General features: G+C 49.1%; 2 protein-coding genes across 4 annotated transcripts in view; one reads left to right on the top strand and one right to left on the bottom strand.

Annotated features, from left to right (window-relative positions):
• Positions 1 to 6,784, top strand: part of TMEM150C (transmembrane protein 150C) — a 21,265-nt gene extending 14,481 nt beyond the window's left edge. For all 3 annotated transcript variants that reach the window (XM_058025002.1, XM_058024999.1, XM_058025000.1), the window contains exons 7-9: positions 917 to 1,044; positions 3,720 to 3,897; positions 4,514 to 6,784. In XM_058025002.1, coding sequence (XP_057880985.1) covers positions 917 to 1,044; positions 3,720 to 3,897; positions 4,514 to 4,722 — 515 coding nt within the window. In that variant the 3' untranslated portion in view covers positions 4,723 to 6,784. The remainder of the gene's footprint in view (positions 1 to 916; positions 1,045 to 3,719; positions 3,898 to 4,513) is intronic.
• ENOPH1 (enolase-phosphatase 1) lies at positions 6,772 to 15,587 on the bottom strand. The gene is made up of 6 exons (XM_058024998.1): positions 15,466 to 15,587; positions 12,193 to 12,294; positions 11,130 to 11,332; positions 10,112 to 10,244; positions 9,718 to 9,841; positions 6,772 to 8,697 (listed from the first exon to the last, which is right to left on the bottom strand). The coding sequence occupies exons 1-6, from the start codon at positions 15,547 to 15,549 to the stop codon at positions 8,558 to 8,560; spliced, it is 786 nt and encodes a 261-aa protein (XP_057880981.1). The 5' UTR covers positions 15,550 to 15,587; the 3' UTR covers positions 6,772 to 8,557.

Genomic DNA, 15,587 nt, shown 5'->3' with positions numbered 1-15,587 from the left:
ACCAGCACTTTTGTGGTAAGTGCAGATCTAATTTGCTACGGTCAGCTATTTACAACAATATGAGCTACTTGCTATTGATTTGAGCATGAGCATAAGAAGGTGTTTGCCAGCAAGCAAGCAAATTTTCCTGTTCAACTAAATTGGTTTTTAGTGGTCTGGCTTGAATCACATATGAAAGCCAACTGATTGCCTGGCTTTCTGTGTTGTTCCATGCACCATTCACTAGGGAGGGCAAGAATACATAATTTGAGTATCTTCTGGGGTTGTGCCGTATCATATGATGTATGAAATATCATATCTATCATGTATCATATACCACAGTGCTTGGGGGAGTTGTAATAAATGTTATTCCAGTCTTCATGGAAAGTTAATGCAACATTTTGGCTCATGTTTGTGGCAACAGAACTTGTTCCAGAGGAGGAGAAAAGGCAGTGGACGTTATGGCAAACCCTGAATAGAAATATGTATGGCAAACCCATATAGAAATATGTATGTGCGATTCACATGTATTGAATACAAGTGGGGTTTGACATCTGTCCTCCAGCTGAGCTCAGCACTTGTGAGTGGAGTGAAGCAATGCAAGTCCAGGTGCCATTAAGTGAATGCATGGTGTGCATGTGATGGACTGTGTGCTGGGAGCTTCACAGGCAAGCAGGAAGGTGTTCTTTCCCCCAGAAAATTTGCTAACAAAGCATAATGAGAAAAGGAAGCCTGGATCTTGCTGTGGCTGGATTACAAGAGAAATGCTTCCTGCGCTTAATCTTGTCCCCGATTAAGTAGGAGGGGGCTGTACAGAAGCACAAAGCTTGCCAGCCTGCAGGTAGAAAGAGGAGGAGGGGGCTGTGAGGCCCCAGGCAGGTGTTTGCTGCAGCAGGTTCTCCCTACTGATGTCCCCTGCCTTGTGTTTCCTTCCCAGCGCTTGTTGTGGCTGTCCTGCGCTTCATTCAGCTGAAGCCCAAGGTGCTCACCCCGTGGCTGAACATCAGTGGCTTGGTGGCTCTGTGCTTGGCCTCTTTTGGGATGACCCTGCTCGGCAACTTTCAGGTACTGCTCTGCAGGCTTGGACTGCGCTGTCTGTGATGTGACTGCCCCGCTTTCCTAGCGGCTCTGCTCGGGTCTTTGAGCCAGCTGTGATGTGAGCCTGGGAAAAGCACCAGCCTGTGGCATTCACATTCTCTGAAAAAATCCCTTCGCCCAGGATTCTTCTCCTGGGAAGCTGAGAAGCCTCAGAGAAAAGGAAAACAATTCTTATCTCATTTACTTCTCCTGTGTTGTGCTCATGTGGAATGTGTTTGCAGATTGTTTACCCACAGGTGATTGTTCCATTGGATTCTGGTGTGAGTTGTTTTGACTCTTTGGCCAATTGGGGCCAAATTGTGTTGGGACTCTGGAAAGAGTCACGAGTTTTCATTATTATCTTTTTAGCATTCAGTAAGTATCCTCTCTGTATTCTTTAGTATAGTTTAGTATAGTATTCTTTAATATAATATAGTATAATTAAGTAATAAATTAGCCTTCTGAGAGCACGGAGTGAGATGCATCATTCCTGCCTTTGTCAGGGCAGTTTCCAGCTAATACAGTTTCCAGCCCTCCCTTTACCTGCTCTGCCACCTCTATCTGCCACTTGTGAGCCGAGATGAAGGGCCACAATCACTTTTCACGTGTCTCCAGCAGGGTTTTCACCTGCACACTTAGACCTGACCTGCTGAGAGCCTCAGCAGGAGCCTCCTGAATCTCTTGAGCCCTGCGAGTCGGCACAGATGGCCCTGGGTGAAAGGGCTGAGCGGGAAGTTTGTGGACATATCTGTGCAAACAGATGCACAAATGCCCCTACAAATTTAGCAGACAGCTCAATGTCCTTCTTTTAAAACCATGTTGCTTTAAATCCACCTCCTGCTGTTTCTCAGACCTGCCAGGAGAGGGACACAGCAGAGGAGTGCCAGGACTTCTCTGGATGTGTGAGTGAGGGCCCTCCATTCCCCCTCTGTCCTGCAACGCTGTAGCAGCAAACATCTGCCACATCTGTAGGGGTGGGTGTCCCCTGTGATCACCATTGTGTCTGTCAGGGCTGCATGAAGATCGAGGTGTTAGAGTCAGTGGGGCTTGGGTTGGACTCTGAGGCTCTGTCTCTCACTGGGGTGCACATAATGACCCCCAGTAATGGCAGGAACTGAGAAAGGCCAGTGCAGGCTGGCTGCTTCCCAGTACAGAAATGGTACTTGTTTTGTGAAGGGTGAGGAGGATCTCTTTGGATTATACAGTTATTGAAGGAACTTGGTGTCCTTTACAGTTGACTTTTTTTTTTCTTTTTGAATAAGGTGTGAGATATTTTGACTTTTATGAACTTGGTCTTCCTAACTCCACAGCACAAGCCCAAAACCCAGGGTCTTGTTTTTTCACAAGAGCTTTCCAGCTAGGAATTATGAAGCCTTTGTAAGAGCTTTGTCTACCTCTGAGAAGAGTATTTCTAGTACAGGCACTAGGAAATGGTTTCAACTTCACTTTCCATTTTTCAGTCTTCAGAGCAAATAATTGTAATTTAACAGCAGATGCTTTGAATCTTGCCTGGCTATAAATTCTGATTATTCTGATATCTGATTCTAACTATCCATTCCATGTTAGTTACCTAGATCTTTTGCCAAACATGAAAACATGCTGTAATGAGACCTTAATCTATGCCTCTCCCTGCCTGACTGCTGAGCCAAATGTGGCATTAAATCATATTTCTGGAAAATTATGCATTGGGTATTTTAGAGGGACGTTATAGCTGTGAGTCCCTTGCAGTGCTGACTATCTTGGGAAAGGCAACTCAATCCCATTTTTGCCTGAATGATTATTTGTACCTACTCTTGAAAGAAATTCAGGGTAGAGAGGAGGGGAGATATCAGTGGAGGCACAGCAGCTAGATTGTTGTCCTGTAGATTGTGTCTTGTTTGATGGGTATTTGTTAAATCATCAAACAGGAATTAAGGCTGCAGGGAGGAGTTACAGACTGGTGGTTTCTTTTCTAGAAAAGCCTCAGAGGCAGAGGGAGAATGGAAATTGTTTGGCTTAAGTCCATGCTGGACTTTTTGAATGGAACTACAGCCTCAAGGAATATTTTTGCAGACTCTTGCTAGTTGAACCTGGCTGTCATTTTGCCTTGCAGTGTTGCACAGTCGGAGTGCTGTGGGACAGGGCAGCCCAAGGAACAGGGAAACACTGGCACTCCAGAGAGGTTGGGTTCATGTTGCCTCAGACCCCAGTGGCCCAGGATTTGGTGCAACTTGCCAAACCAGGATGGGCAGAAGAGGAAATTGGAGGAACTTGCCAAACCAGGAGCATGTATTTGTGTTTTGGCTTGTGCTAGCTCAGGGGAGTGCCAGGGCTGGCACTGAAGGTGCACAATTTGCGTCCATTGCAGAGAGCTGTACAAGACCCACAGTGGGTTGTCCTTGCCTGCCCTGGCCATCCCTTCGAGCCAAGGAAGAATTTATTTCTGAGCTCTGCATTTGTGAGTCTTGTCAGGGAGCTGTGGAGACAGTCCCCAAGCAACTGCATTTTCCACAGTGCTCTTGGGCTTTGGGCAAAAGATCTGCTTGACTGTGACAGCTGTCAACTCACCTTGGTTATGTTGCACCTTACCCCTCTGCCAGAAGAAATGATACATCATCTCAATCCAGTTAGCTCTCAGATAATTCCTGTTGTGTCCAGGCAATCACTGCTTTGTTTGTTGCTAGCTCTCCAATGATGAGGAGATCCACAACGTGGGCACATCTCTGACCTTTGGCTTTGGGACACTGGCATGCTGGATCCAGTCTGCCCTCACCCTCAAGATCAACCTGAAGAACGAGGGGCGGAAAGCTGGGATTCCACGGGTGGCTCTGTCAGCCAGCATCACCCTCTGCGTGGTGCTCTGTATCCTTTTGTCCTGCTCCCCAGGAGGCCAGGTATTGTGTCTGTGCTGCAGCAGCTCTTCTCACACCTGTCCTAGGATCTCAAAGCATTTTGGAATGCTAATCAGTCTGGCTTCATGGCACAATCCAATGTGTAGAGTGATGCTTCCAGATTTCACAGAAAGGGACAGTTTTTCAGGTGATCTAAACAGAAGGAAATATTTCAAAGTGTGTATTGAAAGGTGTTCCCAGTGCCTGTGGTGAGTGCAGTGATCTGATCCAGTTTCCACTGGGAAGCTCCTGGCAGGTACGGACCCCCAGCCAGGTCCCCACTTGCTGGCTCTGGATGCTCAAGCAAATCCTGACTTCTCTGCACCCGAGTCTTCCCCTCTGTAAATGTTTATCACCCTGATCTGCCATCAGGAAGCCCTGGTCTGCATAGGAGAACTGCTGTGCTCCATGGGCATCATTGGACACCTGACATCCCTTTCATCTCTAGCATCACATTCACACTCTCCTCATGATGGCTGGATGGGTGGGCTTATCCAGGTGACTTTGCTCAGATTTTTTTCCTTGTTGGCTTTCAAACTGGTTGGTGTCTCTGCTCCCACTTGTTCTCCTTGACTTCCCTCTTCCAGATTTCATCCTTATGGCTCAGGGCATTCACATGTATGCTTCCAGGATCCAGTGGGGCCTAGTGATGTGCTTCCTGTGCTACTTTGGCACCTTTGCAGTGGAGTTCAGGCATTACAGATTTGAGATAATTTGTTCTGAGTACCAGGAAAACTTTCTGAGCTTTTCTGAAAGCTTATCAGAAGCCTCTGAGTACCAGACAGATCAGGTGTAGCCTGTCCTCTGGCAGGGGGGGAGGGGGGCAGGTGGGGTCTCATGGGTGGAACATGACCTCATTTACACTTTTTTGATGAGTTTCTTTCCATGTGCAATCATGATGGCATTGCCAAAGGGCTCTGAGGGTGGCTGTCTCACCAAGAGCCAAACAAACAGAGGTGTCTGCTGCAAGAGGAGTGGGTCCATCTCAGTGGCAGCGTGAGAGTGCACAAGCTGCTTAGTTTGTGACTCTGAGTGGCTCTGTCACACTCCTGTTGCTCAAAACATTCAGCAGCCCCTCTGAGACTGGTCCTGCTCAGCCCACCCTGCAGAGAAGGAGCTGAAGGAAGCAGACTTCTCCTAACAGCAGAGTCTTCAGGGGCCACCTGCTCCCGAGTCACCAGACTGCATCTTCCCTGTGTTTCCCGGGTTGTTTTCTGTGCTGCCAGCCGGGGGAGCTTGGTAGGGGGAGCAGCAGCAGCTGTTTCTCCAGAACCTGGAATCAGACACAGAAGACCCCAGTGGACTGGCTTTCATGGCAAGCAGGCAAAGCAGCCAACGGTAAATCTGGGTTTGGAAGGAGCTGTGCTGTGATCAGGAAGTGAGACTTGGCTGGTACTGCTTTGTGGCCAGGCAGATCATCCCCAGGCCAGAGGGGTGACCCTGGGATGCTGTGCTTGGCTTCCTGGTGGGCACTGCTGGGAGTGAGGTGCTGAAATGAGGTGAAAACATCTGTGTGCCCTGAAGACAACCCAGAAGAGGCTGCTTCTTCCATGTGTAGTGCTTCCACCACACATTGTGTATAGTATTTCAAAAGCTTTTTAAAATTTTTCTTTTATGTTCACTGAGGGGGAAAACATTGTGTTAGAGACACCAGCCTTGTCTGCCATGAGAACAGTAGCAGTGCTTCTGGGCACAGGGTTTGGTTTTGCTCCTTGTGCAAGCCAAACTTCAGACATGCTGGTTTGGGCTCTGGGCCCCTCAGTGTGGCCAGCTGTCCTGAGTGGAGCCTGCTGCAGGTTTAAATGGGCTTCCAAGGTGCCAGGAGGGAGTTCTGGCACAGAGGCTGGCTGATCTGCCTGAGTGCTAGAGGTGCAAGGGAACAGCAAAACCAGAAGGGCTTCTCCCTCCCTAAAGGGAGGTTTCCAAACAGAAGGTCTGTTTTCAAAGGAGCTCAAAACCTGATTTTGGGAAAGCTTTTGGGTAGAGGAGTGATGGGAGTTGCTTCTCCCCATGGCTCCTATTTTCCTCCACAAATCAGGCTCAGCTTAGGTTTACATCTTGTCTGAGCTGCAGGAAAACAAGCAGAAATTAAAATGGTAGGAAAAGGTGCATGAAGGGGAACTTGTACTGTTCTGTGGCATTTCTGACAGAGAAAAGGCAAAAGGGCATTCAGTCTTCTGCAAAGGTCACAGGCCTCTCCTGAGAGGAAAAACGGCTGAGCCAAACTGTGTGTTAAGTAGAAAGCTTTCAGCCAGCCCTTTCTTTTCTGTGCACCAAAACTTGTTCTCAGGCAGCTGTTACAAATCCAGAGGATTTTTGGCCAACAGAGGGTTGTTGTGGACTGCTGAAGGCTTCCTCCTTGTAGCAGTGTCATGAGTGGAAGGCTTTCCCAGGAGGATGTGCTGAGAGTGGCCAAGGACACAGCTGTGTGAGGTGCCAGCTCCCATGGGGCTCATCCAGGGAGCTCCTCCTGGGCAAGGACAGGAGGGGACAGTCTGGAGAACATGCAGGTGGGATCCTCTTGCACTGGCACACACTCAATCCATATGGAGCACAAAATAGCAATTTGTTGTAAGGGTGTTCTACTGTAAATAGTCCACTGTGTCTTTTTTTCCCTGATTAATTAATACTTTCATTTTTTTATTTTAGCTTTTGTAATTTTATCAAAGAAAAAAAGATTATGTGGTTTTCTTTCCTTTTGCTCCTTTTCCTATATGCAATCCAAACTGAATTTCAGGTTTTTAGTGACAATTCTGTACATTTCTTAGAGTATTTCTAACAGCACATTTCAGTACAACTAAATGACAACCAATGTACACTAAAACATGACCACTAAATAAAGTGCTTTTATGGAGAAAGTGAGCTTTATTTTTGTCCCTACCCCAAGCATAGCTTTCTGATGGCAAAGGCAAAACAAAAGGTGAGTATTTATTTACAGTGTAATGATTAACATTATCACTTAAGGAAGCCAGGAACCATTCAGCCATGCAGATACACTTACTGTAACAGCACTAATTAGCAGGCTCTTTCTAGGAGCAGCATCACACCCACTGCACAGCCCAGAAAGGCATCTGGACTAGCTGCCCCACAGCCTGACCTGCTACTATTAAATTCTTAGAAGGGCCATGCTGGTACAGCTGGGTTTCCCCCCAAGTGCTTGTCTCTTCATTGTTCTTTACCCATCAGCCTCCCTCAACAGGGACAGTGTAGGTATAAATCAGAGCTCAGGAAGGCAGCAAGCACATCCTCTATTCTGGCTGGCCGTGAGGGCAAACACCCGTGCATGAAGTGCCAGCAGCAGGGAATGGGGAAACAGGATTTCAGACAGGAGTTTCAGACTGCTCTGACTCCACTGCTACCAGGTATAATCTACCTGTGGCTCTCACTCCTGCACTGAGCCACAACTGAAATCCTAACATGGCCAGGGAGGTAGTACAGCTTCCTTGGCAGGACAAGGCTGCTGCCTTAAAGAAAGGACTGGGGAAAGTGACAGCAGGAACACAGTGTTCACAGGTTTAGAAATAAAATAATAAAGTTTGCCTTTTAGGTGCTGGGATCACTGGTGCTAAGACAGGAAGGCTAAATGCTGTGATGGAGTGAACACAATGAAAGCAGAGTTGTGTTTTTATATACTACATTAGGAAAAGCTCCATGACCATCTGATCTACATTGGCACAATTTAGGTAAGGTGAAAAGGTCAGGGGTTTAATTCTCATCAAATGCAGCAGGATGTCTGCCCTCAGGAGCAGTTTGTCAAGGTCTGCTCACAGCTGACCAGTGCTATAAATGTGTGACTGGGTGATCTTGGCTGGAGTAGGAGCTCTGTAGGTCAGTGCTGAGATACTTCAGAAATGCTGTCAAGCTGACTTTGGGCTTCAGACAGTTGTATCCCATAGCCCAGCACCATGATGCAGCAGTGAAGTGTGTTCAGAATTTAATTTTTAAAGCTGTATTTATATATACTTGACTTCATTCTAGGTAGGCTGGCTGTGGAGCTCTAAGCAGCCTCCATATACAAGTTGTGCTGTTTTGTACCTAGAGCTGCTGCAGACACAGCCAAGGTACACATTATTCTGTGTCTAAAGAGCCTGCCTGCAGCAAGGGCTGGCTTCTTCTGTGGCAGCCTACTGTACTATAGCCCACAGCTGGCATTTCCCTCTGGGAATCCTAACTGTGAATGTTTTTGACTTAGCAGAAATCCTATCTGCAGGGAGAAGCTCACATATCCCCCCATAGTCCCCAGTGCTCCCTCTGGGACAAGGGGACAGGAACCTTGTTTGCCGACTGCTTTTAACAATGACAGAGCTCACGGTGGGGAATCGCAGCACCAGATTTCAGGGGATGAGTCTGGAGGAAGCATTCCCTTAACTAACTGCTAGCCAGGAAAGGGGAGGAACAGCAAGGCTCGTGGGTGCTGCTCCCTGTGGGCCCTGTTCCCAGCTCCAGCTGGCAGCAGGCCTCTGTCCTACTGCACCAGGGACCCCACACCATACTCTCCATCCATACCTGCCTGCACGAGGCCTAAGACATCATGTGGATTTGGTTTGAAATTCTGATTATGGACAAAATGACCTAACATTTCACAAGGACAATTAGGTGAAGCACAGTCTTTTGTGCGCGCACCGCTTTCCCTAAGTGGAGGAGGGCAAGAACAGTTCGGTGAAAGAGGAGATGAGGCTGTAATAGGATTTCTCATCGTCCGTCAGTCCCGCGTTGCCCGGTCTGATCACCACAGCCACGTGAGTATCCGCCTCCTCGGCTGCATTGGCTTCTGAAACAGACAGAGAGGGGACAGTGGAGGGGACAGCCCTTACTGACCTCTTCACTGCAGGGTCCCTGAGGCTTGAGGGTGCCCCAGAACACCCGAGCGCTTTTGAAGGCTGAGACCGAGAAAGCAGCGTTTGCACGTGGCAGGGCTCTAGAGAGGAACCAGCTCCTGGCAGACCTGCTGTGGATGGCTGCAGCTGCAGGAATGGAGCTGGCCTCACCATCCCCTCCCCTCTGCCAGCTGATGGCTCTCCAAGGCTCCTTGCAGGCAGCACACACCGTCAGCCTGATTCCTGCTCCATCAGCTCGATTCCTGTCATGAGGCTGTGGTCAGCCTGTGGCATTTGTGAGTCAAACAGCTCCCTCTCCCAGTCACTTCTCACAAGCTTCTTTTTGCTCCCTGAGCACAAAAGGCCACTGGAAGATGATCCAGGGAAAAGGAGGTAACCACAAGCTGCCACCAGCTCTGCTGCCAAGGCTGGGAAGGAGGTAAGGACTAACTCTGGGGGACTGAGCTGGCTCAGGCAGAGACCCAGTGCTATTTCTGCCAGAAAGATATTTCCAGCTAAAGCAGGAAATTAAATTAGCTTCTCAAGCCTGGCTTTCCATGGGTCAAGTCTTGGCAACCTGAAGCAATGTTTTCCTGCTGCTGAACACAACCTAACCATAAAGTGGCACAAAGAATCAGCCACGTAGCAACACAGCAAACACCACCCTTTCCCCTGAGCCCTGGCCAAACCACTGACCCTGTTTGTAAATGGGCCGTGCCTCAGCACTCTCTCCTGCCTGGCTGGTGCAAAGGCAGGCTTTCTACTTGACCTATTTTCCCTCATTGCAGCGCTGCACATGGACATCCCACTGCTGTGTGCAAGCCTGGGTGTGTAAAGGAGGAGGATGGCAGCAGCTAGAGGGAAGGTGGTGAAGCATTTCTGGGTGCTTGTGAGAAGGCAGCAGCAGCACACCTCTGAAGAGCACCCGCCTCCCCTGCACAGGTGAGAGGCAGCAGGACTGGAAGGTCACATACCTCGAGGGACATCTGTCAGGAAGAGGATGTTGTTGGTGGCACACCCAATACTGGCAGCAATCCTCCTGTAGCTCTCACTTTCTACCTTGGGGCCTATTTTGGTATCAAAGTGGCCATCAAAGAGCTGAAAGAGAGAGAGAAGCACAGGCCATTGCTGAGTGCCACCTGAAGAGCAGGGATAAATCTCCCTCCCTCCCTTTCTGCCATAGTAACGAGGGGTTGGTGCAGCCATGCTCTCACAGTCAACTCCTTAAGCTGAATTCCTATGGATCAAACTCACTGCCCCACCTTCCTGTCACGGAATTCATTCACAAAGTGTTACAGCAAGGGTGGTTGTGGGAAGGGAGTGCTCTGCAGGGCGAGAAGCTGTAAGGAAGGTGGTAAGGTTATCTACCTCTAGGATATCACCTTCTGTAGAGTATCCAAACAGAAGTTTCTGGGCTTCAACGCTGCCTGAGGAGTAGATATAGACCTTCATCCCTGCTTCCCGCCACTTCCTGATGGCTGGAACAACGTCCTCGAAGATTCTGGAACAAAACAGGGCAGCAGGTAAGGTGAGGTAAGCAGCAAACCCAGAGGCACCTGGGGGGACATCATTAGCCAGGCACTGTGACAATTTGTTTTGTCCTATTAGTTTGCAAGGGGACTTAATTTTCAATCTGCCCAGGGCTCCTGGAACCAGGTCTCTTGCAGCAGCAGGTGATGCAGAGCTGGGCAAGGAGATTTTAGAGATCTCACTCCTTGAATGCAGCCAAGAAGTCAGTTTTCCCCACAGTTTTTGGGTCACTGTAAGACAATTTAGCCTAGTTTTTAAAAACAAAACCAACAGAACATGAGTCTCTCTTGATTTGGTTTTGGATGTTTACATTTTTCTGTCAGCTCACCTCATTTGGCAAAACTTAGTGAATTTATGGGCTTGTTTTACTTAGAGACCTGAAATGCACAGCTTAACTAAGTATCTCTTAAATAAGAAGATCAGGCTTAATTTCAGTTGTCCCTACTTATGCATTCCTGTGTTGTGGCTGAAACATGAAGAGGAACCTGAAGACAAAAATAAGTGGAAAGGCAGGAAACACACAGGTAAAAGACAAAGCAGAAGGAAACAACTGAAAGGGTCTGACCCTGCAACCCTGGCTTGTTTATACTTGTTCCAAAATATGAGTGCAATTTGGGGATAAAGAATGCAAGACTAAGAAATGTAAGGAGCTCATACTTGTGACTCTTGCTTTACCAAGAAATCTCTCAAATATTGACTTATCTGCTGAGCTAGTGATGCTACTTATATAACAGTATAACAGTGGGGCTGTTCCCAGGAATAGCTTATGCAGCTCTCCTGCTAATAAACCTTAGGGAAGCTGCCCCCCAGAGCTGCCCCCAGGAGGGGGCACACAACTACTCACACAATTACTCACTCTCCTTTGACGTGCCCGGTGGCATAGGCTGCCCTCCACATGTGGCCCTGCAGCTGCTTCAGTGCCGTGGTTTTCCTGTCCAGGGACATCTGCCAGTGCACGTTGTCCACCACGGCCTGGATGACGCGCTCCAGCTCCTCCTCCCCGCTGCCGCTCTCCAAAGGGATGGGCACGGCCCCGTCCAGGCTGGAGTCCTCCTGAGCCTGCACAGTGGTGTCAGAGCACAGTGCTGACAGTGCCAAGGCTGTGGGGCTCACCCCTGCACAGGCTGTTTGCTAAAGAGCTGGGCTTGCTGATCCCTGCAGGTCCCCTCCAACTCAGACTATTCTGTGATTCTGTGCAATCATCCATGATAAAAAGAGGGCAGGGAAGAGGTGGAGCCTTTTCCACACCTCTAATGTAGGAAAGTGATCTAACAGATCTAACATCTGCATCTATGCACTGCTGTACAGGACACTGCTTGAACTGCACTTCACATGAGGGGTTACAACATTGTCTGCTCTTCTCAATGGAAAATTGAGACTCCAGTTGTGTTTAGAAATACTTGCTTGGACTGTACTTTCCAAACCAACCAATTAGCATTATTGTAGCTGTATTGTAAATACTCTAATGAGAACTATGCTTGCTTAAGTATTTAATTACTATAATTAAGGCAAAGAAGCAAATGCATCTGTTGGCTTCAGCCACAAGTCTCAAATTGATGACGCTGTATCCCTGTACAGAGGCAGCATCCACTTCTCTGTGTGGAACAAGTGCTCTGCCTTCCCTGAGCTGCTTCCCAAAAGAGGTTTGGATTCAAGAAGTGCAGGCAAAAAGCTGGAAAGTCTTGGCTCAACAGCTGCCATAGGGCTGTGAATACCAAGGTGAGCTGAGGGAAGCTGCTGCCTGCCAAGCCCAACCCCAGGCTTTGGATGGGGGAGAATCCAACCTTGAAGGCAACTGGCCTCCATGGATGAGGGCAGAGAGACGGGGACAAATGTGGGGTGACCAGGATGGTCCGAGTGACCCAAAGCCTCAGGCATGCAATGCAAATGCAGAGACAGGAATGACTCTGTTACTTAACCTGTTTCCTCAGCAGTCCCACATCCCGCTGGCACTCCTCCTCCTCCCAGTGAGCCCGCAGGTACTCCTTCACGTTGTCTTTGATGTAAGGGAACAAGGTCTCCTGGCAGAAAAAGAGGCTGCTCCTTTAAGCTGGCAGAGGTAAGGCTGACTGGCTTTTAAAGGAACCGTTTGCATGTCCTGCCCTGTACAGTTATTTCCCCAAATTTAAACATCCCCCACAGTGCTGCAGCTGGTGAAAATTCCTGCCAAGGGTGTCTGCCTGGTCACAGGACTGAGCCAGCCTCAGGCCAGGATCAGTGCAGGTGGATTTTTTTACACAAATGTTTACATAGCTGAAACTTTTAAAGCCTGCAATGGAAAGGTGGGTGACAACTTTTCCTGGGCTTGCCAAAAAATATGTCTCATATGGCATATGTGACCCCACATTCTCACCAAAATGTCTCAAATGGCACATGTAACCCCACATTCCCACAAGGCTGACAATGTATGTACTCTGAACAGGTAAGTTATGCTATTGTATTCTTGATGGGGCACTTATCCTAGCAAAGGTCATTCTGAAAACAGGTCTCAACCTGTCCCCAAAACTAGAGGACCTTTTAAAATGAAAAGCCTGGTCCCGTGACACTGAGCTCCACAGGACAGTCTTGCAAATGAAATTAAACGGGGTTTTGGAAAAGCAGCACAGGAAAATGACAAACCTTCACAGAGATCCCAAGGGCAATCAGAAATAATTACAAATTGCTCTCATTAGTGGTGTTTCACGAGTCAGGAGCCACAAGCAGCTACCGTGCACATTCCAGGTGTGTGAAAAGCCTCAGGTTAAGGAGAAGGGCAGGGAAATCCTTCCTTTGGGTAGAGAACTGAGCTTTTCTTAATTTCTTAATTTTATTAACATGAACTCACCTCTCCTCAAAAAATGGCCCTAGGTATGTCATCTTTAGCTTATTAATGAATTAAGAAAGCAGTGGTCCTGAGATTATGATGTGATGGCAGAACTGCAGGATTTCGTATTGCTCTAATACTGTATTTTCCATGTTTTATATTTTAAAAACAATGCAGATTACTTCAAGAATTATCACAAACTTGCCTAGGGAAATCAAAAGCCTAGTAATGCCCCCAGTTAATCTCTCATTTCCTTTACTTTGAAGCTATCTTTTAAATCATGGAGGAAATTAAAGAGAATCCACTGGGAAATGCAGCTGACCTGCTGGCTTGGTTTAACCTCCTTTACAACTCAGATGTCAAAAGGAGCCAATAGTTTTTCAAAAGCAGCATTTCATACTCTTGTGCTGGCTAAGAAAAACTCCCAAACTGACTGAAAGATCAGTGGATTCTGTGATTTGCGAGATTTTAAAAGGGTAAAAGTCTTGGCAAATGCATAGGTCTGTGAACTAAGAGGGGACACCCATGTGACAGCTGGAATAGTGGACAGCTCAGTGGGACAGATGGTTTGTGGGTGCCAAGAGTGATCCCAGTCAATGATGTATCAAGTTTAATAGGACATGAGTCTGTGTAGAAGAAAGGCTCCAAATACTCTCTTTTCTGGTATCTTTCCTTAATCCACCCATCAACTGACTCATTCTATTCCCTTACTTTGCAGATTCAGTCCTTCTAACATTAGAGAGAGGATTAAATAAAATCGTTTAATATTGAAGAATAAAGTGTCCACTGAACCATCAGTGGACCTTTCAAAGGCAGATAGAGGTTAACTGAAAGCCCAAATGCTTGTTCCAAGCATTTTCAGGATTTCCATCAAACTGAATTTTACTGGGAATCAAAACCCATTTGGCCTCCCTGGAGCAGAAAGACTTTGGGTGGAAATCCAGAGTCTCAGGTGCATGGCATGTTGCTCGCACAACTGCAAAACGGCTTTGAGGGCGACAGAAACAACTTAGCTGCTCTGTTAGATGTTTAGTAAGAAACCTCAGCTGTCCAAACTGTCTGAACTGACAGACATTGAGGGGAGGGAGGCAGCTGCAATGCCACCTAGGCCTGAAGTTTCTTCAAGAGCACTGGAAGAACATGGATGTAGGTCAGGCTGTTCATCTGTTAGACTGTGTTAGTAGAAGCCTCTAGAAAGGCAGGCAGGAGCCTTCACCTGCCATGGGGATCACAAAGCACCGTTTTAAGCCACTGGCTGCAAAATCCAATGAAAGCTGTCATGTCTCAGGGAGAAATCCCGGTTAATGAAGGGCAGGAGAAGGGATCTATCCGAGCAAGCCGCTCTCTCCTGCGAGCCAAAGCCGCCCGCAGAGGAGGGACCCCGGCTGTCACAATTTGCGGTTCTCCAAGCGCCTGTGACCCACAGGCTTCCAGAGCCCTCGGTTCTGTACCTAAAGCAGCATTTCCAGCGGCCTGAAGCTTTTCCTAGGCAAGGGAAGGCACTCGTGCATTGGCTGCCGCTCCGGTCCCGGTGTGTCCCCGGCGCTGCCCTCCCGCAGGGCTGGACACGCTGCCCCGGCACACCGGGGGCGTTCGGCCGTAACAGCCTCCCGAAGGGAAAAGGCAGCGGATAACCCCGAGAATTATCGATTACTGCAAAATCCTAATTACCGAAATTAAGGACAAGAAGCATCGTACTTCAGCGAGCCCGCACTTGAGGCTCTCTGCAGAGCCGGGTGCGGTGCTGCAGCTCCAGCCATCAAAGCAACAGCCATGCTCGAGGGCTTTTCCGGGATGAGGCTCCGAGCCCCCCAGCTGCCCTATATCCATCCGTGAAACAAACCCCTGACCTGCCCGAGGCTCCGAGCACCCCAGCTGCCCTATATCCATCCGTGAAACAAACCCCTGACCTGCCCGAGGCTCCGAGCACCCCAGCTGCCCTATATCCATCCGTGAAACAAACCCCTGACCTGCCCGAGGCTCCGAGCACCCCAGCTGCCCTATATCCATCCAAGAAACAAACCCCTGACCTGCCCGAACCTCCGAGGCTGTGAGCACCCCAGCTGCCCTATATCCATCCAAGAAACAACCCCCTGCCCTGCCCGACCCTCCGCAGCAGTGTCCTGCTCCCCAGCCCACCGCAGGGCGGCCGCTCGCCAACACAAGGCGTATTTTCTCGCGAGCATTATTCAGAAAAACGCGGAAAATGGGTCACGGTTTTCGTTCCCGGGGGCACCCCGGCCTGCCTTGAGGCGAGCTTAGGGCCGGGGAGGTCACGGTACGAAGGGCGACGCTCCGGGAGCCCCCCGCGACGCCAGGGCTGGGAGGGTCACGACAGGAGCGGCGATGCCCGCAGCCCCCCGCGGGGCCGGCGGTCACCGGGTCTCACCTGGACGAAGGCGATGGGGGTGGTGGTGCCCTCGATGTCCAGCAGGATGGCGCGCACCTCCGCCGGCACCGGCAGCACGCCCATGGCGGCGGCGGCACGTGGGGCGCACCGGGGACGCGCGG

The sequence above is a fragment of the Melospiza georgiana genome, chromosome 5, assembly GCF_028018845.1.
Source record: "Melospiza georgiana isolate bMelGeo1 chromosome 5, bMelGeo1.pri, whole genome shotgun sequence".
Lineage (NCBI taxonomy): Eukaryota > Metazoa > Chordata > Aves > Passeriformes > Passerellidae > Melospiza > Melospiza georgiana.
Note: the sequence above shows the minus strand (reverse complement) of the source record. Positions and strands in the feature narration are given on the sequence as shown.

Excerpts from the sequence above, each read along its gene's own strand:
- ENOPH1 (XM_058024998.1), bottom strand. The coding sequence starts at position 15,549 with ATGGGCGTGCTGCCGGTGCCGGCGGAGGTGCGCGCCATCCTGCTGGAC. Across the intron at positions 12,295-15,465 it reads CCCCCATCGCCTTCGTCCAG|GAGACCTTGTTCCCTTACAT; the intron begins GTGAGACCCGGT and ends TTTTTCTGCCAG. Across the intron at positions 11,333-12,192 it reads TGGGACTGCTGAGGAAACAG|GCTCAGGAGGACTCCAGCCT; the intron begins GTTAAGTAACAG and ends ACCACTGTGCAG.